Source organism: Bos javanicus, chromosome 26, assembly GCF_032452875.1.
Source record: "Bos javanicus breed banteng chromosome 26, ARS-OSU_banteng_1.0, whole genome shotgun sequence".
Lineage (NCBI taxonomy): Eukaryota > Metazoa > Chordata > Mammalia > Artiodactyla > Bovidae > Bos > Bos javanicus.
In genome coordinates this window covers 30789208-30816731 of record NC_083893.1, presented here as the reverse complement: position 1 = coordinate 30816731, position 27524 = coordinate 30789208, and the positions used below count along the sequence as shown (strand labels likewise).

Sequence of the window (27524 nt, the reverse complement as noted above, 5' to 3'; positions counted from 1 at the left end):
CTGCCCTAGGCATCTGGGTCTGTAAACCTTGGTGCCCCTGCCAGGAAAAGTGGAGGAGAGCCTCTTTCCCATGTTGTCCTATTCACTGCCTTGTCTTCTTTCTTTCTCTTTTGGTCTCATGGTCAGGGCTGAGCCTATGTCTGGCTGTGGCCTCCCACAAACACTGAGCAGTGCATACAATGGCTTTGCCAGCACGGGCACTCCCTTCAGACTCTCCCAGGGTTTCCCCTGAGCACAATCTTGTTAAAAGTCTTACAGCAGCCTTGTGATCACACCCATTTCACAAAGGAGAAAACTGAGGCCAAAAGAACAGGGTGTGACCTAGTTCTCAAAAGCCAGGCTTCTGCCTCCAGAGTCTGGACTCAGTCATTCATTCCTTTTACAAATACTTATTGAACACCCACTCTGTGCCAAACCCTAATCCAGGAATTAGGGGGGACTGGCGGTGACACAAATTCCTGCCCTCATTGAGCTCACAAGGGGGTTGGGGTGGGGGAGGGCTGGGAGGGAGAGGAGACCCTATACAAAATAAAAACATTAGGAGATAGATTAGAAGGAGACAGATGCCACTAAGAAAAAGAAAGCAGGGAAGGATGGGAAGTGGGTTGGGATGTTGTGATTTTATGCAGTGACCAAGAATAAACTTTGGAGATTGTGACAATGAATAAAGACACAGGAGCTGAGGAGGGAGCCATGTGGATGTCAGCAGGGGAGGAGCTTCCGGGGAGGGGCTCCCAGGCAGGGGAATGCCCTGTGGTGGGCTTTTCATATCATAAGAAAGGGAGGGACCCTGTCCTTAGCCTTCATTCCCCAAGTTCAGTTGCTGCCTGTTCTCCGGCTCCTGGGGCAACCCTATAGGTTGTAGGCTGTTCTCAAGATGGTGATGAGAGTTTAACATCAGTGGGTCACAAGGAGGACTGAAGTCCTGCAGCAGATGGTGAGCCCCGGATGAGGCATTTGGATGGAAGGCGCCAGCCAACTGCTGAGCATTTTTATTCCAGTGGAAGGAAACACAATGTCTGGAGAAACACACCAAGCCCTGGGCACCCAGTATAACTTAGCGGGGGGTAGTGGCTTCTCCTTCACCACCTCTCATCAAAGCCCAACGCTGGTGGATGCTCTGGCAGGAGAAAGGACGGAGCAGACCAAAGGTCTAATCTACCCTGGCAGAGTGCGTGGGTGCAAACACTTCAGGGCAGCTCCACCCTGGACAAACAGACAAAATCCAACAGAAGGCCTCTGCATCAAGTCCTTGCCGAACTTCTAGTAAAGGCAGGAGGGTGCCGTGGGACTTAGAGCCAGATCAATGACTGGGTGTCATTCCAGTTCTACCATCTCCTGACCGTGTGTCCTTGGGCAACTAACATAAGCTCTCTGGGCCTCAGCTGCCTCATCCACAGTAATGATAGTATTATTACTAGTATTTCTTCGTAGGGTTGCTGCGAGGATTAAAAGAGTTGAGATAACATGGTTAGCACAGTGTCTGGCACAGAGTACACATTCAGTAAGCATTTCATTCATTCCATAAGTGTTAATTATCCTTATTAGTCTTCTCCCCTGGGACCTGCCTCTCCTTACCTGGGGGAAAGGGATTCCATCCTTACCTCATTCTCTGCCATCCTTTCTTTTCTGTCATCAGCTCCTTCTTGGTCTCGATCAGATCTCTTGGCTCTGTTTTTCTCACTCTGTTTGGACTTGGTGCCCTTGGGCTCCAGTCCGTCTTCTCTGCCCGCGTCGTCGGCGTGGGGGTGCCTGCCTTCTCGCAGCCTGGCCTCATCTTTCCTCCTGGACCTCCCCGGAGCATCCTGCTGCGGCTTCAGGTACTTGTCCGATTTGCCCTTGGACTCTTTCCGGTGGTAGCCGTCTTCCCGGCTTTTGTAGCCGGACGCGGAGTGGAGCGGGTTGGGGGACCCAGACCTCGGGTGCTTTTCTCTGTAGCCCCTCCCCGCTTCCAGTCGCTCGTCTAACTCGGCTTTGTCTAGTTGCCGGGGGTAGTGCTTGCGATCATGCGCCCACGTGTCCGTCCTATCCCTCTTGTCCTCCCCGTTCTCCCTCCTGGCGTAGGGAGAGTGCTCCCACGAGTCCCGGCCATTGCCCCAGTCGGCCCGGGAAGGGCCCGGGGGGCTGTGAGAAGAGCTGCAGGAGGTGAAGCTCGGAGTGTGGGACCTCGGGGACAGCGACCGGCTCACTGGACTTCGAGATCGCGGCCTTTCTGGGGCGTACCTGTGAGGGGGTGGCAAAGGAGCCACTTTAGAATCTGTGGCACCCACAGGTCCCCCCACCCTGGCCAGATACACCCCATCTCTGCAACAGAACCACGGTGCACGTGACCCCACCCAGCCATGCGTTCTTACCACCACTGTGCACAGAGCCCAGAGTGGTCCTGGAGCAAGCTCTGCCTCCCTCCGCCCTCAGGGAGGGATTTTCCCTGGGCGCAATGCTGGCTGCCCTCTGCTTCTTTCCTCATAATGCTCCTGGGAATGGGGATGAATAATTGGGCTGGTTTGGCTCAGCCACATCTCCTCTTGGAAATGAGCTACACTCAGGAAGCAGGAGACTGTTCCAGGGAAGGGGGTGGAGTTTGGGGTCTGGCAAGGTTGCTCTGGTCCAGCCTGGTGGGAGAGGCTGCCTAACCTGGGGTTCTATCAGCCGACCTCTTGACTAGGAGACTGAAGTCACCCCTACACCTGGCCTCCACTGAAGTAAAGGCCGCCTCTTGGCCTCCATTTTTCTAGGAAGGCATTTGGGGTTGGAAGAGTCCTAGAGCTCTGACCTGCTCATGTATCAGATGATGAAACAGAAATCCAGAAAAGGACCTGAGCCTATCTAGGGTTCAGAGCAAGACTTCCTGGTCACCTGCCTTCGGGACTCTACCACAGAACTGCAGGGGCATGTTGCAGCTTCACACGTGTCTTTAAAAAACTCAAACAGCCACAATATTTGAAACAAACAAAAATCCCAACCCTGAACAGCTGCAAACATAGACACACACACACACATACACACACACGGTTGTTATTAAACAGGTCAGTTGAGTCATCCACCCAATATTCTAAAAGGATGGGGAACTTCCATTTGGTTTCCCAATACAGGAAAACCACGCAGTCCTCACTGACCAGGGGACAAGAGATGTGGCTCCCTGGGACCAGCTTTGGCCTCCTCTGGGGATACAGCCTGGGCTGGGCCCTCTGCAGCAAGGTTAGAGCGCCACCTGTGGCAGCTCTGGGTAAAACCCACAGAATGAGCAGGCCAGCTGCTGCTCCGCTTTCTGCACAGCGGCCTCCGCAGGGACGGTCTTCACTCTGCAGGGTGCTGACAGTGGTGAACTTGTAGCCGCAGCCTGGCAGAGTCACAGCTTCAGTTGGGAGAAATGAGGTGGACAACTGAAGGGACTCAATGTTGAGTGAGTGACCGGTCAAGTCACAGACGTTTCTGCACCTACATTCAGCTCAAGAAAAATCAGGGATTGTCTCTAAACAGAAGACATACACATACACATACCACACTCACAGCCCACATACACCCACACCACACGTATCACACAAACACACACACAGACCCCACAGATACACCACATGTACAACACACATACACCCACACCACACACACACAACACACACCAGACACCACACACAACGCTCTACACATATCAAACACATGTACAACACAACACACACAATACAACCATGTAACACAAACAAAATACACACACTGCACATAACCATAATACATACAACATACCACATACACAATACAACCACACAATACACAGCAAACACAACACACATATACCACACACACTTTCAGGCCGTTTTAGCAGAGTGTACCCTTGCCCCTAAGAGTCATGTATCAGCAGACCCTCTCCTATATGCCTTTACAACAAAGGAGGAGCAGCTGAGAAGAAGCTGAGCATCTTGAATTTTTCTGAAGTTTAACCTGAGTACTCGACTGGACTCATGTATTCCATCGGACACAAAGTGTAATGCCCAGAAAAAGCTGATGGACAGGATGAGGCAAGGGCAGGGCACAGAATGACTCAAGTACCCCAAGAAAGGGGAGGATGTTCCAATGACCCAGAATCTGCCCTGAGACCAAGGCTGGGCCTCACCTTTCTGCTTCCCGGAACATGTCCCTCTCCCTCTGGGAATGGATGTCCTGGATGATGGCAGCCACGGTCTTCCCAGGTTTCTAGGCAAAGTCAGAGGGTCACTGTCAGACCTGAGAGGGCCTTGCAAACACCAGAGGGAAGCAGCTAGGACTTGGGTTCATTGCCCCATCCACCAAAGGGGGAAAAGAGCCTTCTTAGGGGGAGAAAGTTTAATCCAGAGGATGAGAAGTATGAGCGTAATGCTGAACAGTGCGGGGCTGAGTGGTCCAGGGCACATGGCATCCATTAAGCTGGGAAGGAAGAAGTCTGAGGCTCACTATCCAGGTGCAGGGGGGAAAGCAGCATTTGTTACTACCCACCTCCCTCCAAAATAAAAGAAAATATCTAATATGTGAAAGAAACAAAAGGAAAGAGGGAGGGAGGGGAAGAGGTGTTACAACTTAGAAAGAGACTTGAAGATCAGAGAATGCAGCCCCCACATTTTACATCTGAGGAAACTGAAACCCAGAGACATCAAGGCAGAGTTCTGCCTGGCACGGCTCCAGTCACCAGCCCCGCTGTGTTCTAGGGGGACCCCTGGAGTTCTGTTGGGTTAAGGAACACATTTACAGAGATGGTTAGGACTTGACAACCGGCATTTTAACTCCAAGGTCCTTTCCATGCCCCCACGCTTCCAGCAGCTCCTGACTACAGCATGGTTCTTTTAGTGGGTCATTTAGTGCTAAATGGAAATCTGCAAGGTGGGCAGTGCAGGCTGTGAGCCAGGTTTCACAGTTGAGGATACAAGCACCCAAGGCTCCACCCTTCCAGAAGTCACCATATGGTGACTGTGCCAGGACAGGACCAACCCCAGCCCCCTTATCCCAACCAAAGCCCTTTCCTAAAGCCAGAGTGGACAAACAACAAGAAAACAATAAAAATAAGTGGTTAAAAATGAAATTCATGAGCACAGAAGGATGGAAGCATTTTGCAAAAGACTACACAGAATTCGTCCATTCAATTAAAATGGATGGAGCAGGGTAAATTTATGCTTTGTGATTTATATCCCCAAAATTGTTGTTGTTGTTCAGTCGCTAAGTCATATCCAACTCTTTGTGACCCCATGGACTGCATCGCACCAGCCTCCTCTGTCCTCCACTATCTCCTGGAGTTTGCTCAAATTCACGTCCACTGAATTGCAGATGCTATCTAACCATCTCATCCTCTGCCGTCCCTATAATACTGATGTTTAAAAAAGACTTAGAAAACCCTCAGTCTATAATGTCAATTTTTGACAAACAATTTTCTTAGGAAATGTAATTAACTGTTCTTTATATCCTTATTTTTTTTTCCCCTATATATTGGGTTGGCCAAAAAGTGTGTTTAAACGCAAATAAACTTTTTGGCCAGCCCAAAAATTAACATGAAATCTTAGAGCCTATATGAATGTCAGGTATCATCAAACACCTCATCTTATAGGTGTGAGACCCAGGCCCCAAGATACGAAGTGAGCTCCATGATGAGCTGGATGCATAGCCACTGATCTGTGTTACTGCTGCCATTGAGGGTTGTGCTGAGGAATAAGAAAGGGAGGAGAGAATGAAGGAGGAGGCTCCTGTGGGTTCAGAGGAGAGGTCAGAGCTAGGACTTAGGGAAGGGATGTAAAATGTTCAAGCCAGGGAAGGGTCGCTTGTCAACTTGAAACACAAGAGAAGAGAAGAGAAGTCAGTGATCGCTACCACTGTGGCTATGAAGGAGGAGGGGGAGGTCAAAAGCCAGACCATCCCTATTCAATAAAATGGTCAGGAACTAGCACAGGTCAGGATACCCACCTGAGAGCAGGCCTTGCAGTTTTGGCAAATGACCCCTTTCATCAGACCACAGCTATAAAGGCGGCCCCTCTATAAGCCTATGGAAGTGTCACCTATGAGTACCCAGATCACCCAGGCTCTGCACAGGCAACCAGCACCCTAACTACTTAGACTGGATCAGAAGCCGGCAACCCAAGGCCAAGAAGGGAAGGAGCTGGGGCTGTGGGCCTGCATGGAGAAGAAGGCTCCTGCCAGGGTGCCTCCTTCCACCCCACTGCAGACCACCTGTCCTCCTGCCTGGGTTGTTGGTAGAATGAGAAGGTTGATCTGAACCTACTGAGTGGCCTTCTTCCTGACTGCCCCCGTCTTGGACCACAAAGTGAAAGTTGCCTCCTGCATCATCACAGGAGAGGCCAGCCTGGGATGGCTGGTCCTTAGGAGCCCCGCAGCATCACTGCCTCCATGTGGGCCAGCCTGGGAAAGCCCTTGAGAGCCCTCAAGGCCAAGAGCAGAGACGTGGGACAAGATCTGCTGGCACCAGGCAGGCTCAAATCTGTCCTCACCCTGCCAAGCTGGAACAGCCCAAGGTTAATGAATGTGCCCCCACACCAGGTGAAATGTACCATGGCAACTTTTCACAGCATCCAAATTCCCTGAGGGGGCTGGATCAGGGACTTTCTGGAGCAAAAAGAGTCCCTAGGGTCCCCAACACCTTTCTTCTGCCTTCTGGAACCTCAAGTCCTTGTGACTGTCCCTCCAATCCGGACCCAGAAAAGCCTGGGATGAGAGGAGGGGCCTGGTCAGGGAGCAGCTGAGGTTCTGTAGGCTACCCAGGGCAGCATCAGGGTGGGCTTGAGACCTACAGGGAGGGGCAGGTCAGGCCAGTGGCATAGCCAGAGGCATTCGAGGAGCTCTCGCACCCTACTGACCTCCATCATCACAGACAACAGTCCCTCAGGCCCTCCTCTTTCTGGATGCCTTGCTGATGAGAGGGCAGAGCTGGCCAGTCAGGCACCACAGATAAAAACATCCTCAATGGCCCAATGCAATCCCCTGGGGGTCAGAGAGGTGCTTCTAGAGTTCTCTGGGGGCTAGAAGAGCCTCTTCTGGGCTTAAATATTTCCTTGCCCTTATTTTCTCAACCACAGAACAGCTTCGTGAGGCCACCGTCAGCCCAGAGCCCCCTGAATTTGCTTTTATTCAGGTGGCGTGGCTGGGTGAAGCAGGGAATGGGCTTGTCGACCAGCAGCAGCACTGGGCCCCTCATGGAACGACGAGTTTCATGGCACGATGACTGGCTGGAGAGGTGGGTTGCAGAGAAAGGCCACAACAATCTGCAAATACTATTTGCTGGAGATGGTGGTCACAGGCACCGTGACTCTCCGCTCTGAGGACCGGAGGTCAATTCCTCTATTTTAAGTGATAATTCCAAACTGTTGGCACTCTCTGGCCCAAACACCCTGCCAGCTGCCATCTGAGAAGGAGTCAGAAGTGGCCAAAGGCTTTCAAATAACAGAATCAACTTTTCACAACTCTAAGAAAATCCTCTCTCAACCTTCCTCTTCAGGCCTGGCCTCATTATCTTGTGGTTAAAGGTATAAAGGAAGCAGGTAAAAGAAAGCCATAATCACTGCAGAGGAGTGGAAAGAGAAGAGGATGGAGTAGGTGTGTGATGATGTTTGGATATACCTTTTTATTGTAGAATACTTCAAACACACACAGAAGTGGACAGGATGGTATATTAACACACACACCCCAACGGTGAATCCACTTCCACTGTCAACCAGCCCCCAGGGGACCATTTACAATGCTCTCTGTCGACACATCTTGCTGCTTTAAGGCAAGAGTGAGATTCCAAACCCCATACAGTCCCAGGGAAGTATGATCTCACAGGGAGTCTCCGTGGATGGAGAATCTCCACCCAGGAAGAGCAGCCCAGCCCTGCTGCCAGCTGGCAGGGTCACCTGGGGTCATGGCTTGTTGCCTGTGAGAGACTCACCTTCTCTACCTATAAAGGTGAGATAATGAGGCCCACCTGGCATCCACTGAGAGCCTCGGGGCAGAGAGCGCTGTCCTGATAGAGGTCACGGAGTGCTGGGCCAGCATAAAAGAAGCCGCTAGAGAGTTTCGTGCCTCCTGACCCCTCCTGGGCTGTTTCATTTGTCTCAAGAGCCTTAAGAAGATGCTGACACCTTGCAGATGAGCCCTGAACTTGTCAGAGCCACAGACTGTCACAGCATCCCTGATTATTTCTGTATCACTGTGCTTTCCAGACTCTACATCTCTTCTCACCCACCTCCTGCCCAGAAGCCCCCTCTCTGTTCAGTTGCCTCATCCTTCAAGGCTCTACTCAGGAATCTCTCCCTTCTTGACACAACCAAGTCATTCTGCCTTTTGCCACTGATCTTCTAGGAACTTGGAACGGATGCACTCAGGTTTAAATCATGAGATGAGCTTCTCTGTCCAGTGAGATGGCAAACTTTCCCCCAAGTGAGGACCTCTCTCATGTTCACTGTTGCTCTTGGCACCACATCTTACATGGAAAAGACCCTCAGTCATCATTTACTGATTTATTCTCCTTAACCAAGACATCATGGATCACTCACAAGACTGCTTCCCAGGGCCAAAGACTGTCCCTGTGGGTAGGAAGATGGCAAGACCAGTGGCTCTGAAAACAGGCCCACTGTTCCCAAACCACCTGGGAGCCTCAGTCCCGCCCCAGGCTACCTGATGAGAGTCTGGCCAAAAGGACTTGACACTTCCCTGACAGTTCTCTGATGGAGTGACTGGAACACACAGCTTTCAACTATTGCAGGTTCCCTCCTACATGTGAGATACTGTGATTCTGGAGAAGTCTCTACAGAATAATCAGTCTTCTCATGCAGGTCTGCAGGAAGGAAAACACTCACTTTTTATCATTCTTTCAGATTTTCTCACTCATTTCACATGTTTGTAGGACACCTATTGTGTGAAAGTTTCTGTCCCAAATGCCCTGAGGAAGAGAACCTCGGCCACAAAGAGTGAGACAAGATTACCAACATGAGGAAATATTTGAGAGGAGAGGAGAAATGCCTTAAAAAAATCTCTCCTTCTTCCTCCACTTTGTCTGGTGAGCAAAAGGTAAAATTACAGGAGAAAGACCAATCAAAATCTCCCCTACCTCTGCAAGCCCTGGTGGGACCCCACGTGGTGGCCCTTTGGCCCAGAGACACATATGGACACGGTGCTTTCTTTGCTGTCTGCCTCCCCAGGAACCATCCCCTGTCTCCAGCCTGCTCCCAGGATGCAGCAGGTGACATGTTCTGACCAATCACACCACAGCTACAGGGACTGGCTCAGGGAAGTGCATGTATCAGAGAGACTTCCCTGGTACCACTAGGAAAAACTCTGGCTTTCTCTTGGTGAAGGAAAATGGGAGGCTGAAGAGCCAAAGATGCTGGAGTCACTGAAGCCATCACGCCACCTAGAGGAGAGAGCCGGGGGCTGTCAGGGGCCATCCCAGGGAGACCCCAACAAGGCCAAGGGAACAGAAACCGAGTCCTAAATCCAGCCATGCCTGCAACCCAGGGCTACTCTTGTTTTTTTTCGGTTCCATGAGCCAATAAATTATTTTATTTACATTTGTGAGTATGCTTTAATGGAGATAAATTTCTGTTGCTTGCAGAGAAAGTCCAAGCTGATTCATGTCAACATGGGAACCATAATACACCCGTTACTATGTAATTGAAACATGCTCTAAAATGCTTTCACATAGAGGCAGTGTGACTACTTGGGGAGCACAAAATCCTCGCTAAAGGTCAGGATCACTGTGTTCTGGCCACTTAGAGTGTGCTACAAGGACCAGAAACATTGACATCTCCTGGGAGCGTGTGAGAAATGCAGAATCACAGCCCTGACCCAGACCTACTGAATCAGAAATTTCAACAAGATCCACAAGTCATGTGTACGCACACTGAAGTTTGAGAAGCTCTGTTAGAATACTATCTCTGCTCCTTAATGACTGGATGACTGTAAGCAAATTATCTGATTTCTCTTTTATTTTTTTCACATGGACAACGGAGATCATAAAAACACAATATGGAGGTGCACACAGAGTGCAAAACCAAAACAGTCCTAAGATACAATCATGACTCTTCCAGTAACTATGATCTTGGGCCAGTTACTAAACTTCTGTGAGGCTCAGTTTCCTTGTCTGTAGAAATGATAATAATACCTGTCTGACAGGACTGATGTCAGGATCACAGTAGATAATATCTTAAAGTGCTTAGCACATTACTTGACCCAGGACTCAATTAAAGGTACATATTCTCATTATTATTGTTGTACTATTTTGATTACTGTTATTATCCACCCTACACACGTCACAGGGGAGGTTGATTGTGAGACTCAAGGCGACCACGTGTGAAAAAAAAATGCTTAAAACCAAAGAATACAAGGTATAGTCCTTTACTGATCTGGAACCTGAGGTTCACAGAGGTTAAGCAATTTGTCCAAGGCCATCAAAGCTGGAAGGGGTAGAGCCTAGGCTGGTCCTACTACCCCTAATCTGGGGTAGGTCACATGGTTGTTGATGGTTCTGTGTTTCCATGCTCTTCCTCCCACCAGCCTGTGAGTTCCTCTACAGACTCGCTGCCACCATATTCATGGCCCAGTTCCCACTCACAATGAGCACTCAGTGAACATTAGCTGAATGCAAACTTTAATCATCTGACCCATTTAACCCACCACAAAAGACCTCCCTGGATAAGGGACCTCGGTGCCTTGGTACTTTAAGAAGCAGAGGACTGCAGTTAATCCTAACTAGAGCCTTATGACAACATCTCATTTGGAGACCAAAGCTCCACTGGGAATTCAGTGCAGAAATTCAATTCTAGCCCCCAGGGCAGAACCAGGGAGAACAAGAACTTTGGGTACAGAATGGGGCAGGATCTTTTACTTGTCTGAGAAAAGCAACAGGCTTTCATGAGCTGGGAAAAGAATGCCAGGTTCTGCCTGAAGCTGAACTGTTGGCAAAGGAACTTCAGAAGCAATAATGCAAGCAAAGCAGAATCAGGACCTTGGCAGCTGGTTGACGTATTACCAATCTACATATGTAGACTTGTCAGAAAGCTTGTCCTAGCTAGAAACAGCTGCTTAGCCTTTGTGTTCTGATTTGAGCCTTGAAGGCTGACTAAGGGCTCCAAGTCTTGAGCAAAATGGACCCTCAGTAAATGTGGAATGAGCTGAAGTGAACTGGAAAATCCCTATTAAATAGGACAGTAGAAAGTACAAAATAAAAAGTTAGATTTAACCAAAAATATGGCATTAATTATAACAAATCCAAATGGACTCAGTGCTCCAGTCAAGAGAACTCCTGCAAACCAACAGGAAGATACAATCTAAACCAAATGCACGGACAAATGACTTCAAAATTTCCCACCAGAGAAGATCTAGGTGGAATAACCAACAAACACATACAAAATTGCTCAGCCTCAATTAATACGGAAAATAAAAAATAAAGCCATGATAAACCATCACACTCTTTCTCAGAGGGGCAAAAAAGTTGGACAAGACAAACAATTAGCAAGAAGGGGAGCTGATGAAAACTCTCAGACACTACTAGTAGGAATGCGGCTGCTGCTGCTGCTGCTGCTAAGTGGCTTCAGTCGTGTCCGACTCTGTGCGACCCCATAGACGGCAGCCCACCAGGCTCCCCGTCCCTGGGATTCTCCAGGCAAGAACACTGGAGTGGATTGCCATTTCCTCCTCCAATGCATGAAAGTGAAAAGTGAAAGTGAAGTCACTCAGTCGTGTCCGACTCTTAGCGACCCCATGGATTGCAGCCCACCAGGCTCCTCTGCCTATGGGATTTTCCAGGCAAGAGTACTGGAGTGGGGTGCCATTGCCTGCTCCGAGTAGGAATGCTATCATCTAGCAAAGCTGAGGGTAAGCATGCCTGGTGATCCAGCAATTCTAGGTACGTAGTTCCCCTAATTATATACTCATGTACATGGGTACTGAAATAGCATGTTTGAAAATGTTCACAGTAGCTCTGTCCCTACTACCCTAAAACTGGAAATAACCCAAATGTCCATCAACAGTGGAATGGATAAACAAATCTATACTCATACAATGGAAATTTACATAGCAGTGAAAATAGACACATCCAACATAGATGGCAAAATGTTGAATGAAAGAATCCAGTATGATTCCATTCACAAAAAACTCAAAAATAGGCAAAACTAAACTACAATGTTAAGAAAGGCATGGAGAGGAAGTAAATAATAAATGGAAAAGTAAGGAAATGATTATCTTTAGTCAGGAAAGTGGAAAGAAGAGTTGAACATAAAAAGGGACTCATGGGAGTTTCTGGGTGCTGTCTGTGTCCTATTTCTTGACTTTGGTGATGGTTTTACGGGGTTTAAGGAAGTTTACCATCATTACTTTTTCAGCTGTACAATACAAAATTAGTATTTTTTTTGTTGTTATACTTCACAATAAAACAAAAAAGAAAGGAAAAAAGAAAGGTAGAACAAGCTAAAACAAAGACAAAAGCCCTGTCTGGAATGACCTCAGTTCAATCCTGAGTTTGGACAATGGCCAACTCAGTCATGTGCTGCTTAGAAGAATTTCTATGGACCTTAAGGCATAAATGGGGGCCTCCCTCATGGCTCAGCTGGTAAAGAATCTGCCTGCAATATGGGAGACCTGGGTTCCATCCCTGGGTTGGGAAGAGCCCCTGGAGAAGGGAACGGCTACTGACGCCAGTATTCTAGCCTGGAGAATTCCATGGACTGTAAAGTCCATGGGGTTGCAAAGAGTCGGACATGGCTGAGCGACTTTCACTTAAGGCATAAATACAGAGGATGGAGGAGAGAATAAAAATCAAAAGGTGACAGAGGAAGAAAAAGTAACTTAATACCTGTCTAAGTAGAGAAGGAGGTTACATTCAGAGGTTTGCCTGGAACTCTAACCTCTGAAAAAGCAACCACCTTTCCCTCTTGCTTTATCGTTTAAGACTTCCCTTAAAATCATTTGGGTCCCAGGTAGGTAGCCATCCTGTCTCAAGCACCCCTTTGCATCCTGTCCTTACCTCAATTAGCATGTTTCTTGCCATGTTAGAATGGGTTTGCCTTCCCATGTGATATCCTCAAAGGCAGTGGATACTTTTTGGATCTTTTCCTTTGTCTCCTTCCCACCAGCACTCAGGCCAGTGGCTGACAAGGAGACACTCAGCTGATGTTTGCTGAACAACTGAACGAAGGAGAGGGTGCTTTACCTTCAGCTGCAATTCCTTGTACCTCTTGGACATCCGAATAAGCAATTTCTCACCATTGATCATGGCAGATTTTTCTCGGTAGTACTGGACCATGGCCTGGGCAGCCTCTGTGTAAGCCATCTCTAAAAAGGCCTAGGAAAGAACGGAGGGACAGACGTCGGACTTGACTTGAGTGGTCTTAAAGGAAATTCCATACAAGATGTGACTCCATGTATATAAAGTTTAAGAACAGGCAGAACAAATTGATGGTGGTAAAAGTTAGAGTTGAGTTTCCCTCAGGGTTGGGGGTGGATATTGATTAGGAAGGGAAATGAGGAAACCTTCTGGGGTTCTGGAAATGTTCTCTATCTGTACTTGCACAGTAATCCCTGGTGGCTCAGATGGTAAAGAATCTGCCTGCAATGCAGGAGACCTGGGTTTAATCCCTGAGTCAGGAAGATCCCCTGGAGAAAGGAATGGCCACCCACTCCAGTATTCTTGCCTGGAGAATCCCATGGACAAAGGAGCCTAGCAGGCTACAGTCCATGGGGTTATGAAGAGTCGGACATGACTGAGTGACTAAGCACACACACACACTTAAGATTAGTGCATTTTAGGGTATCTGTTTTATACCTCAATAAAAAGGAAAAAAATTCAATACAAGGAAAAGAGCTCTCTTTGATCTCATCTGTTCAAAGAGACCTATTTATTAACTTTAGCAAAAGAGCTCATTATAAGATGGCCCCTCTCCTGATCTCCATGGTTACCAAACATTATTCTTAATTACGTACATCCATCTGTGGCTACAACATGCCACAGGAGCCCCTTGGGTTGGGAGGGTCCATTAACCCACAGTTCCCCGAGAGGAGGGGCTGAGTCTGTTGCACAAGTGACCTTGGGCTGATCCCTGCAAAACTTGCTAGTCAGCGCTGCCAGTGGCAGGAGACAGACACAAGTCCTGGGTATCTGAGCTCTCAATTTCTTAGCAAAGAAAGAAATACTCTAAAAACCATGGGGGTTTCTGAGGCTTGAAGGAAGGCCATGTCTTTGTGAGCTGGAGAGAGAGGAAACAGTTATGTTTCCACAGTATTTCTCCTCTTTAACCGGTCTAATAAAAATTTACAAAGAAACGGGCTTTTCCACTCAATTGATGCTACAGGGAGTTTCTACATAGACTTTTTTTTTTTTTTTTTTGGCCACACTAAGCGGCTTGCAGGATTTCAGATCTCTGATCAGGGACTGAACCTGGGCCATACCAGTGAAAGCCAGAATCCTAACCACTAAGCCACCAGTGAACTCCCTGCATAGATTGTTTTGACTGACCCGTCAGTTTGCCCCAGGAGCTGCAGTGACAGATTGGTCACTGTTATTGTATCTTAGATTCGATGGGTTTGTATTAATACCATAATCACGATGCAACCAACTGGTCAATTGACCACTGACTGATCAATGCAACTTCTCAATGTCAGTGCTGAGAAGGAAACATGGTCTGTGACCAGGGACCCCTCTCTGCAAGCCCTCACCTCCCATTTCCTTGAACTGCATGGGCTAAACAAGCTCACACTCCCCCCACCAACCCCGCTTCCCTCACATTTGCTTTTGCATTGCAGTCTTGCCTTTCTCTGTGCTGTCACAGTCCACGGCAGAAGGGTGGGAGACCAACAAGTCAGAGTTCTTTACAGTTTTATTTCAAAATCTACCACTCAGCTTTCTAAGTGCCTCTTTTTTAAAATGTTTTATTTTTATACAATTTTTAAAGGTTACTTTCCATTTACAGTTATGACACAGCATTGGCTGCATTTTCTGTGTCATGTAACACACCCCGAGCCTATGTTACACCCAACGGTTTGTACCTCCCACTGGCCCACCGATAGCGCCCCTACCCCCACCCCGTTAGTAACCACCAGTTGTTTCTCTATATTTGTGAGTCTGCTTCTTTTACGTTATACTCACTACTTTGCTGTATGTTTTAGATTCCACAGTATAAGCTCTATCTGTCTGACTCTAGGTGCCTCATTCCTCACGCCAACATTTTGGCACCTCTAGCTTTCACCTCACACGGAAATAAAATGAACCCAGTGAATCTCACTGCATTCATGTTGCAAGCTGAATTTTGGAAATTGGCCCAAAATAGAATTCTGAGAAGGAGGAATGAAGAGACTACACGAGTAGTCCAAGCCCGAGTTGACGGAGGAAGACCCCTGATGATCCAAGGTGGCTTTGATTTTCCAAAGTTCGTGCCTTACTTAAGAAAAGAATTTCTCCTGTGCCTGTTCCTCTGATTCCTAAAGTTAAAATAGTCATTAAAAATAAAAGACTAAATGTTCTTACTGCTGACCAGTCTCTGTATAAATTCCTCTCCTGACTTCAGAAATGAAGACAAACATAACCCCCAAGACTCAGTCCACATGGGCTGAGGGTTCTCAGTTCCTTAGATTCACCGTGCATCCACTAATTCCCACTTACTCTCCTGCTACGAGAGCCAAGAGCCTCGGATGTCAACCCCAAGGATCAGTGAAAATACCTCTTCCCGGTCAGTTGTTGGTTGGCTCAAAATCCACGTGCCATCAGAGATGAGGAACGTAGAAGGTGAGAAAGACTAGCGTTAGCTCAGGGGTGGGTAATATAGTGCAAAGACTCGAGTCCATGGATTTCTGTTTAGGAACCAGCTGGCTTTTCTATGTTAAGGAACACTTCATTCCAAAACACATCCTCACCTCTAGGTAACTCACAAAGGCCTGGGCCCATCACAAGAAGGGTAAAGTGAAACCAGAGCAAACAAAACACCACCACCGCCGACGAAAATCTCGGTGCTGCATCAGCAGGAGGCCAGCTGTGCATCACCCCTTTATGTTACAAACAGCTTCTTTTATAAAAAAAAAATTATATAGTTCCCTTCCCAGTGTGTGGTTTATCCGGTACCTACCAGTGTGAACATGCTCAGACTTACCTGATTAGTTGACTTCATGAGGATATAATTAGTGACCTTGCCAAAGGGCAGCCCCAGGTTAATGACGTCATTCTCTGTGCAGCTTCCCTCCGGCAGGTTGCAGATGTGGACCACGCGGCCGGCGCCCGTTTTCCGCTGGGCAAACTAATGGGAACAAAGACCCGTGGTTGGTCTTCAAAAGACATTTCCTTCCTGCCCTCTATTCCAGATGAGCCTAATGGCTATCTTCCCCCCCGCCAAATAACGATTGCAAAACTAAAATTTACAAAATAAATGCAGAAAAAGAATCCATTCGCAGACACATATGAAACATTGATTTTATGCCATCTCTACACAGAAGATTCATAACATTTTTAACGAGCAATCCTATCCAGGCTTGATAAAGAGACTGGGAAATGGGCATATCCATACATTGCTGGTGGGAAGTTATATATTGACAATCTTTTGAGAATATACTTTGGCAATATTGGATAAAACTTAAAATACATAGGGTTTGCCCAAAATTTCCTTTCAGTTTTTCCATAAGATGTTATGGAAACTTTTTGGCCAACTCAATATATAGCCCAGGATCCTGCCATCCCACTTTTGGAAATCTTACCTACAGAAATAAATTTACCAATATGTAAATACATACAAGGACTTTTATTACAGTTAGCTTATTATAATAAATTTACAACTTATTGCCAAAACTTTTGGAAACAGCCTGAATGTCCAAGAATAGGATAATGACTGAGTAATTGATTGTTCACACATATGATGGAAACCTATGCAGCCATGAAGAGGAAGTGGTAAATGAGCTGATCAGGACAAATTTTTAAGACAGAGTAAGTAAAAAACAGTTTCCAAGTACAGATGTAGTATAACACTATTCTTCTAAAACAAAACAAAAACCCAAAAATGTATGAGAAAAAGATGAAGCAAGTGTTGTAAAGTCTTGATAATTATTGGAACTGGGGGATCAGTACATATGGGTTAACTACACTCGTTTCTACTGTTTTGCATGTTTGAAATTTTTCACAATGAAAACATTTTAAAGGATATCAGCACAGACAGACAAACATGTGGGAGGGTGCATATCAACCTGTCAGTACTGGTTATCTTCAAAGAGCAGAACTGGAAGGGAGTAAGGGGAGAGATGTTTAACCTGTTTCTTATATACCTCGTATTATTTGACTTTTAATTTTTTAAAAACTCAATAAAGAAAAAAGAACATGAAAGGGCTGGTGAACCTAATACATACACAGAGACATTCATAGCAACAATCTTTGGTTTTTAGGACAGTGGCTTTCAAAACTTTGTTAGCCCTGAAATCCTTTCTTCAAACAAAAGCTTGCCCACCAGCCCAAAATATTCAACACCTAAAGAGGAGCTGCTTTAGACAAACCTTATGGTCCCACACTCTGCCGCCGCCCTCCATCCAACAGTCCCAAAGGCGCCTCTAAGGAACACATTTCAGAAACAAAGACTTGGGCCTAATCACAGCTCTTGGAGGGAGGAAGTGTGTGTTTGGTCTGTGCAAACTTTAATCAGCCTGGAGTCTCCAGGAGGTTCAAGAATTAGTACCCATAAGCCAACCTAAAGTAGAAGAGAAGGATGCAATTTTCGAAACCCATACTAATAGCATAGCCCGTATTTGCATAATCACCATCTTCTGTGATAAAGTGAACTTCAACATCTAATTACATTTGATGTAGGTCCTACTCAGCTATGGTAATACAGTGGGAAAGTCTGAGGTCTCATCCCTAACAGGGACTAATACTTGGGTAATTCTACCATGAAAAGTCTTCATTTTTCTCATCTGGGCTGAGGACAATTAGACTCAGTCAAGAATTTCCTTGGATGGTTCAGCCCTGAATTGAAGAAACCCATATGCCTGTTTCAGACCTCCCTCTCTGCAGTGTCCAGAGGTCAAGCATTTCCCAAAGTGGGACAGTCTTCCGTGCCTGGCCCGGGTGGCTCCCAGAGCATGTGCGCGCCTCCCTAAGGTGCAAAAAGAGCTCTCCATAAGCTGGGAGGCTTTGAGTGTGAGCCTGGCTCAGAAGAACTGTGTCCTTCTCCAGGCGTGATGGGAGGAGAGCTAAGAGGCAGGACCTTTGCCTCTCATTAGGGCGAGGGGGCCACACCAAGATGCCGACCCAGCTGAGCTCTTGGGCTCCGCAAAATTGCCAGTCCTCTGAGTTCATCAACAAAAGGGCTGAGGCTGGGTGCTCCGCCGGCTTCTCTCAGCTGGGCACGTCTCTGTCCACGTGACTGCTGTGGTCGGCTTGGGCTCATGTTTGCTCAGACCACACGGCAGACACGCAGGGAGGTTCGGGGCCCCTCCAGCTCCTTGCCTGTCCTGTTGCCTAGTGACCGGGCATGAGGGCCAGCGCCTCCCCGATTGTCTCCTGCAGATTAAAAAAGCAACTCAAGAGGCTTTTATCTGAGGGTTAGTGCAGCAACTGCTGCTGAGGGCAGAGCCTGCCTCTGAGAAATAAACACCTCCACTGCTGCAGGTCACCTAAGAACAAGATGAAGTCACGCTGCAGACAGGTTACAAAGGTGCCAAAATACATGGGTCTCGATTAAGGTTTTCATTTAAATTTAAAAAGTACATTGCGGCAGCATGGATGCACCTAGAGACTATCACACTAAGTGAGGTGAGTCAGAGAAAGACAAGTCTCGCATCACTTAATGAGGAGTCTACACAAATGATACAAAGGAACTCATTTACAAAACAGAAACAGACTCACAGACATAGAGAAATTTATGACAACCAAAGGGGAAAGTGGCAGAGGGATAAATAAGGAGTTTGAGATTAACATTTATACACTATGCTAAGTCGCTTCAGTCGTGTCCGACTCTGTGCGACCTCATAGACGGCAGCCCACCAGGCTCCCCGTCCCTGGGATTCTCCAGGCAAGAACACTGGAGTGGGTTGCCATTTCCTTCTCCAATGCATGGAAGTGAAAAGTGAAAGCGAAGTCGCTCAGTCGTGTCCGACTGTAGCGACCCCATGGACTGCAGCCTACCAGGCTCCTCCGTCCATGGGATTTTCCAGGCAAGAGTACTGGAGTGGGGTGCCATTGCCTTCTCCGATTTATACACTACTATATATATATAACAGATAAAAATCAAGAACCTACTATATGGCACAGGGAACTATATTCAGTATCTTAACCTATAATGAAAAAGTCTGGAAAAGAATATATATATACACACACACACACACACATAAAACAATGGCTTTGCTGTACACCTGACACTAATCAGATCAGATCAGATCAGATCAGTCACTCAGTCGTGTCCGACTCTTTGCGACCCCATGAAATGCAGCACGCCAGGCCTCCCTGTCCATCATCAACTCCCGGAGTTCACCCAGACTCACATCCATCGAGTCAGTGATGCCATCCAGCCATCTCATCCTCTGTCGTCCCCTTCTCCTCTTGCCCCCAATCCCTCCCAGCATCAGAGTCTTTTCCAATGAGTCAACTCTTCCCATCAGGTGGCCAAAGTACTGGAGTTTCAGCTTTAGCATCATTCCTTCCAAAGAAATCCCAGGGCTGATCTCCTTCAGAATGGACTGGTTGGATCTCCTTGCAGTCCAAGGGACTCTCAAGAGTCTTCTCCAACACCACAGTTCAAAAGCATCAATTCTTTGGCCCTCAGCCTTCTTCACAGTCCAACTCTCACATCCTGACACTAATACTACACTGTAAATCAACTGCACCTCAATGAAAAGTTGTCCATTTTGAAAAAAATTTAAAAATAAAGTACCTATTTACATATTAAAAAAAGTACATTTCATGGATGCACCCCCTGCATTGGGAGGCAGAGTCTTAACCACTGGACCACTGGGGAAGTCCTTAGAAACATTTTCTATGTGTTGTACTGTTTTGCAAATATTCAATTTAATATAGTTCAGTCTACATTCTGTGAGTGATCTAAAATATCTTTTTGTTAAACTTAATTAGGTTCAAAATCATATTTGATTCATCAAGGGCATAGAGTTATATGTATAATCACTCTAGTCCATCCTTGAACAGTTCATATAAAACACGGCTATTATTTGCCTTACGTCCCATGGGAGATCTAAATGATGAGGGAGGAAGGGAGGATATGGTCCAGGAGGTACTTCTAAAGTCTGCTCACCAGGATCGCAGACAACCCTGAGTGCCCTGGAGCAGGCAGCACAATGTTGTACACTTATTCCCAACCTGGGTTCTCTAAGGAGCCCAAGTCCTGAAGGGTCTTTGAAGGTAATAATGTATCAAGAAAGGAGTGTGTGTGTGTGCGTGCGTGTGTGTGTGTGTGTGTGTGTGTGTTGAAGTATAGTTGTTTTACACTGCCGGGTCAGTTTCTGCTGTGCAGCAAAGTGAATCAGCTATAGGTATACATACATCCCCTAAAGAAGGATGGTTACTTTTGACATTTAAAAAAACCCAAGTTGAAATCATACTTTGAGTTTCTTTACTAATAAGGTAACCTTTGGTTAGATCTCTAGGCTGATGAGAAAGGGTGACTCATGTATCTGCTTTAATAAAAACGGGTAACTAGTTAATTACTCACTAAACTCACTAATATAAGTACTTTGGCAAATAGTACTTTGCCAAACATAAAATGCAGGACAGGGGCTGCCTGAGGTAGGAGTGAATAATTTAAAAGAGTCTGGGCTGTAAAAACCACAAGACTTTCTGATGTAGTTAAAAAAAAAACACCCTGAACTTGGAAGACAGAGGACTGGATTTCAGACCCAGCTCAGCTACCGATTAGGGGCATGACAAGGACAAGCTAGCCTTTCTTTGCGGGGTGAGTTCCCCAGGGTGGGGTATGAGGGAGTTCGTCTATATGTCTCAAGTCCCTTCCAGATGTAAAATAGCCATGCTTATGTGGCTCAGCGTTCTAAAATTCCACTCGTCTCAGAAGCCTTGCCAAGCTAAAGCCTAAGACCCAGGATAATGATAAGTTTCCCCAACTGTGCTGGGCAAACACAGGAAACCTGCATCTTTTCCACCCCCTGCCCAATGAATGTAATGCCTGTCTTCTACTCTGGGTGATCAGCCATTCCAGCACGCATACATGCACAAGGACCGTCATCCTTCAGACAGGCCTGTCTGTGTTGGTATTGGTCTCCTCTTTACAGAGCTGAGGGTGAGCTCGCAGCAGGGAGCACCTTGCCAATGTGTCTGCCCCCCTGAATGACTGTGCCTTCTGAAGGAACGAGAGGAGTTGAGATCCTACACTGAGATAAACTAAACACACACGGGGCCTGCTACCACCCTGAGGACAGACACAGCAGCTGTGTGCCTCCGGCCTCCAGGCACTCGGGCCAGGGCAGTAGGAGCATCAAGACAGACCTGGGTCTGTCTCCAGTGTTCCTGCTCTCCAGTGTCGACCACGAGCAAGGGACTGAATTTCTCCAAGCTGATTTTGCTTCTCTATAAAACAGGGAAAATAAAAACTGATTCCATAGGACAAAAATGCCACAGTGTACTACTATATAAAGTGTCTTCATGCAAAGCCTGGTGTCAGCAAGCTTCTATAAATAAATATTTGTTCCTTTCTTTCCTGTGACACTTCAAGAATGTGCTGGGCTTCCCGGGTGGTGCTAGGGGTAAAGAATCTACCTGCAAATGAAACAGACATAAGAGACAGACGCAGGTTCGATCCTTGGGTCAGGAAGATCTCCTGGAGGAGAGCATGGCAACCCACTCTAGTATTCTTGCCTGGGAAATCCCATGGACAGAGGAGCCTGGCAAGCTACAGTCCATTGGATTGCAAAGAGTTGGACATGACTGAAGCGACTTATCATGCACACACATGATGCTACTGGACAAGGAAAAAAAATATAACTGTACTATGATGATGTAAGAGAACGTCTGTGTTCTTAGGAAATTCATGATGATGTAGTTATGGGTGAAGAGGTACAGTGACTCCAATAGTTCAGGAGAAACATGCATATAGATCATTGGATGGATGGATAGACAGATGGATGGAAGGACAGATGATACAGAGAGACAGAGAGGCACAGAGAAAGAATGATAAAGTACATCAGCCAAAATGTAAAAATGTAGTGAATCTAAGTAAAAGGTATATGGGGGTTCTTGTATCGTTCTTGCAACTTTTCCGTAAGTCTAAATTAAATTAAAATTTGAAATTACAAAAATAAATTTTAAAAGATGTGCTGGGGGGTAGAGCAGCAGCTGGACTTAGAATCGTGAGGCTGGTGTTGATGGGCTCTGCTAGCATCCCACCCACTAATGCTCTCCCGGGAGGCACACAGGCGCAAGGTGCATTTGAAACTTTCCAGTCCAAGGTCAAGTCTCTAGGAGAGCTAAGGTGTCTGGGTGGTAACTGAAGTCTTCATTACTAACCTGAGGGCACAATCATCCCTCACCAGCCCGGGGATGCTCCAGTCAGTTCACAAGCTAGCATGGCATGGCATGCCCCCACGTGCAGTCAGGGCCCTGGGTACATTTTCATCGGTTGCAGCCACTCATTTAAAACCAGACGCTGCTTCTGGACTTCCCTGGTGGCCCAGTGTTTAAGAGTCTACCTGCCAGTGCAGGGAACATGGGTTCGATCCGTGGTGGGGGAAGACTCCACATGCCTCAGGGCAACTAAACCCATGTGCCGCAACTACTCAGCCTGCACTCTAGAGTCCATGCACCTCAACCACTGAGCCCCACAGGCTGCAACTTCCGAAGTCTGCATCCTCTAGAGCCTGTGCTCTGCAACAAGAGAAGCCACCGCAATGAGAACCCCGCACATCACAACGATAATAGAGTAGCCCCCACTCACAGCAACTGGTGAAAGCCCATGCACAGAAAGGAGGACCTAGCGCAGCCATAAATAAATAAAGCAAAACCAGACACTGCTTCTAATGGTTCATGCGACCGGGTCTAAGACCTCTCCAGTCCCTCGCAGATCTTTTATGGATGGGTGGAAATGTGAGAAGAGCAGACTTGTGTAGGAAGATTCTGAGACCTTTCAATGCCCTCTGATGCAAGAGGGAGCAGACTTCGAAGATGAGTTCAAAGAACAGACCCAGTTTCAATAATTAACAGAGCTGTCATAACAATGTGGCTCTGGGCAAGAGGCCCCCAGGGTGAGAGAAGTCTCTCAATCTGCTTTTAAGAGTTATAATATAGAGGTGATCTTCAATAAACCATTTTCTCTGCTCCAGCCTCATCTCCTCTAGGTGTGACCTAATTTCACCTGGCACACAGTGTGTGGGCCTCTGCTGGGTTTGTGCTAAACATACCTGAGGACAGACACAGGGAAAATGTTTAGTTCTCATGGGGTTGATTTTGAACATACCATGCAGACATTGAAAAAACCAAGTCCCACTATAGACAATACAACATGATCTGATTTCCCCCCAAGTATACACTTATAGTAAGTAAATTTGCACAGGTACCCTAGCTAGAGACAGACAGTGATAGCTGAAGACATTTACCTTTAGTTTTCGCTCCAGGGTTGGATTTTCTATTCTGTATACTTCTGTTACTGTTTAACATTTACATCATTTTACTATTTTTGCAGCAACAAAAAAATGCATATTTGTAAGCAAAAAAAAAAAAAGACCCATGCGGGTCTTCTGCTTCTTCATTCTTTGCTCTCTTTGAAAATGCACAAGGTGAGCCTTGCCAAGGGGTCAAGAGCAAGGACAGAGCTGGAATGGTGGAGGAGGGGAAGAGTATTTGCCACATCAGTTACTACTCTTCATGGTCTATGCGGGGTCAGGAGACCAGGGTGCTCTGAGCCATGGAACTTAGAGGCCGGGGTGGAAAGAGAGGTATTCTAGAAACAGCCAGCAATCGGAGGGGCAACCTATGACTTAAACCTCTGGCTTCTCACAGCATTTCTATTTCCCTGTGCCTCGGTTTCTTTATTTACACACATTTTCTGGTGAGCAAGGTTCTAGTGAGAAAGAAACCGTGAAAACAATACATATCGTCCCCAGCCGGGGAAGCCCCATCTGAGGCACTAGCACTACTGAATGAACTCTAAGGTGTCTGTGCAAACTGCAAAGTGACTTTATGGGACAGTCAGCAGGCAAAGTGCATCTCAGGCAGGCACAAGAAGACTATTTACAGGCTGAGAAGGCCCCTATGGCCCCTTGCAGAAACCTGACTACTCTGTTTATGACGACTCAGGCAGCCAAGGATAAAGCGCCTCTGCTCCCTCACACGGCAGGAGCTTAAGTGAAAGTGAACACCCTTCTCCCGGGATCCTGGAGGTGGAGGGGAGGGGCCAGGGACAGGCACAAATCACCCACCCTCAGCAGAGCACGCAACCGTCACTTCAGTGCCCCATCTCTGTCAGAAATAAACACGGAAAGGCTTGCATGGCTTGCATTGCTAACCGAATTGAGGTAAGTGCAGATTCAGCCAGTAGACAGGTTGTGTGGTCATTTTAGATTTTGTGGCAGTTCAGATACCCCCTGAAGCCTCCGTCACGCCATGGAACCCCGTGTGGCTGTTCCCTGCTTAAAAACAGGGGGCTTTAGAAGGATGAGGGCTTCCCTGGTGGCTCAAATAGTAAAGAATCTGCCAGCAGTGCACGAGACCCAGGTTCTTTGCCTGAGTCAGGAAGATCCCTCAAAGAAGCGAATGGCTACCCACTCCAGTATTCTTGCCTGGAGAATTCCATGGACAGAGGAGCCTGGCGGGCTATAGCCCATGGTGTCGCAAAAAGCTGGACATGACTGAGTGATTAAAACACACACTTTTTAGAAGGAAGAACTGTTCTCTACTCCACAAACAATACTGATGTGAAAGTGGCCGAGTCCTGGTGGTTCCTGCTTTTACTCAAAACGTGTTTCTGAAAAGATGTATGTAAGCGGAATCAGGCAGAAAAAGCCCGGGCACTCAACTGGAAAACACTTCTGGAGGAAAAGGCACGAAAGCCTTCACGGGTCTCTATGGGGGCAGAAAGGGGGGAAAGTGGGAGGAATTTCAGTGTCCTCTTTAAATATTTCTTTTCTGCTTGAGTTTTCACAAAAAGCACACATTATGTAAGCAGGAAACACAATAGATGTACGTATGCAAAAGGAGCTCTCTAGGCACTCATGGAGCCTGAAAAAAGTGCCCTTCAGTAACAGATTAACCACCCCTTGGTGCATCTGCTTATCTTTGGAGACCAGCAACTGCAGACAGAAAAAGAATCAATAATTCCTCTGAGGGACTCTAGCACTACATAAGGAGCCTTGCAGAGTATTTTTCAGTAGCGGATTCAACATATTTCTTGGCTTGTCTTCACAAGTCAATAATTTTGGATTTCAGGTTTTTCTAAAGAAACACACCTACATTTGATTGCATTTGTCAGAAACGGCAACAAGAGGATCAGAAGGATGAACCGGCTCTGATGCTGCAGGGACCAGCTGGAGCAAACTCTGTCCTTGTCCCCCAAATATCCTTGGGAAGCTCATGTGACCAAAGAGACTTCACAACTTACAACGATAAAATCGTCAGATGACACCTCTTTGCCTCCACTGAGCGTGTACAAATGCCTCCAAACGTCTGGGTTCATCTTGGGAGACCCCGTCACGGTGCCGAAGAATTCGGCTGCCAGGTCTGACGGCCTCTTCACCTTTTGCTCCACGGCAGCTGCTGACTGAGGCCCAAGGAGACCTCATCACTCCCAAGACAGCCTGAGAGCCTGCTAAGCAGCTTGTGGAGTGGAAGCTGGGGAGGGACACGGGGAAACGTACTAAGGAGAGAATCATCCTGATGGAGAGACCTCAGAGATGGGCGGTAGGGCTTAGTTGTTAAAAGTGAGGCTTCTACAGCCAGGTCCCCTGAGTTCAAATCCCATGGCTGACCCTTTACCAGCTGAGTGACCTTAGGCAGGGAATTTAGTCTCTCTGTGCCTCAGTTTCCTCACCTCACAGGGTTGTCTAGGGGATTAAATGAGTTAATACATACAAAAACTCTAAGAGAGTATTGAGCACCATATAATAACAGCTATTGTGATTATCATCTGACTATGTCTGGGCTTTCCATCACCTTTCTGCTGCCACAGCACAGAAAGCAAAATGTTTCTTGCGCTGCTTCTCAGGCTCAAGCCAGATGAACGCCCTGTCTCTAGGCATCCAGAGGAAGCTGTACTCACAAATGATCACGAGTCAGCACATTGCTGGTGTCTGCCCCCTGCCTGGGTAAAGCCCTTCCGTGGGAACTCTCAGCTTCTCAGGGGGAGCAGACGGGACTAGAGGGATTCCCAGACAGAGTCGCGCAGAAGGAATGCTGACCCTGAGACCAGCCCCTAGTCACACGGCCAGCAGACAGAGCACAGGTTTGTCTGACCATAGCACGGGTTTCCCCACAACAGGTTAAATGGTCTTGTGCTCAATACCAGCCATTATTACTGCTCACACGCTGCACGGTTCACTAATCCTTGTCACCGACATGGTCTCCTTTGACCTTCACAAGGGCAGGACAACACTGGTCTGCCCTGAGCCTCACGCCCACCTTACCACTCAGACCATCGAATCAGAAGACAGTGCTCAAACGGCCACAAAGATGCTCCAAGATCAGTGGCGTCATCAGAAGGCTCACAAGCCAAAATGGAAACCCAACTTCAAAAGTCATTATCAGGGGAGTATTTGCCCAACTTGAGGAAAAGGAGTCTCCCAGAAGTAAAGTGACTTGTCTGAGGCCACACAGTGGCGGGCTCCAGACCTGGGACTTGAACCTGGGCTCTGGCCCTGCGGTTCACTGGTTGGGGCCGGAGGATGTGGCTAAGGCACAGGCCGACACAGAGGTGTCCTTCTCTCCTCGCCCCACTCAGCCCCTGCCCCTTTACAAAGGGCTCATCTGACATAGTCTGTCTTTCCTGTGTCCAGATCCCTGGCCCACCTGACCCCCAGTCCTGCCTCCCCCACCTGGGTCACAGCCCCTTCTGCTCAGTGCTGGGGTCTCAGAGTGGGCAGAGAGCTGGCTCCATGGTCCACAGTGTGGGAAACAGGCCCTGGGGTGGGAGCCGTGCCAGAGCTGCCAGCGCCTGCATTGGACACGAGGTCATGGAATCTGGCGTCTGACTCAAAGACAAACGACAGGTTCACTGAACCCACCCTCTCTCCTGGGACTGACCCAACACTGCCGCTGACCAGGCGTGGCTTTCCATCTGAAGACTGCAGAGAGAAACCACAACGTTCTCTCTCACCAAAACATGGGCTGCAGACAGGGGCGCCCCCTTGAAGCACTTCTCCCCGAAACACAAACAAATAGAAATTGCGGTCCAAGCAGGCCTCGCTTCTCATCATGAACTTCCTCACCTCCCCACTCACTCAGCACCCAGGGTCTAAACCTAAACATCTCAGCGTGCTCTTCCCAAGCTTTGCTCCAATGCCCTGATGCGTGGAGAGGATGGGATGTGGGGAGACTGGCTCTCCTGAGCTGGAGAAGAAAGAGCCTGCAGCTGCTCACATGACAAACTGGAAAAAAAAAAAAAAAA

General features: G+C 47.5%; 1 protein-coding gene across 2 annotated transcripts in view; it reads right to left on the bottom strand.

The window, feature by feature from the left end:
• RBM20 (RNA binding motif protein 20) overlaps positions 1–27524 on the bottom strand; it is a 196861-nt gene that overhangs the window by 21935 nt on the left and 147402 nt on the right. The window contains exons 6-10 of one of the 2 annotated variants that reach the window (XM_061403435.1): positions 16086–16229; positions 13157–13288; positions 4109–4188; positions 2355–2474; positions 1605–2223 (exon numbers count right to left, since the gene is read on the bottom strand). In XM_061403435.1, coding sequence (XP_061259419.1) covers positions 1605–2223; positions 2355–2474; positions 4109–4188; positions 13157–13288; positions 16086–16229 — 1095 coding nt within the window. The remainder of the gene's footprint in view (positions 1–1604; positions 2224–2354; positions 2475–4108; positions 4189–13156; positions 13289–16085; positions 16230–27524) is intronic. The other variant, XM_061403436.1, reaches the window with a different exon arrangement.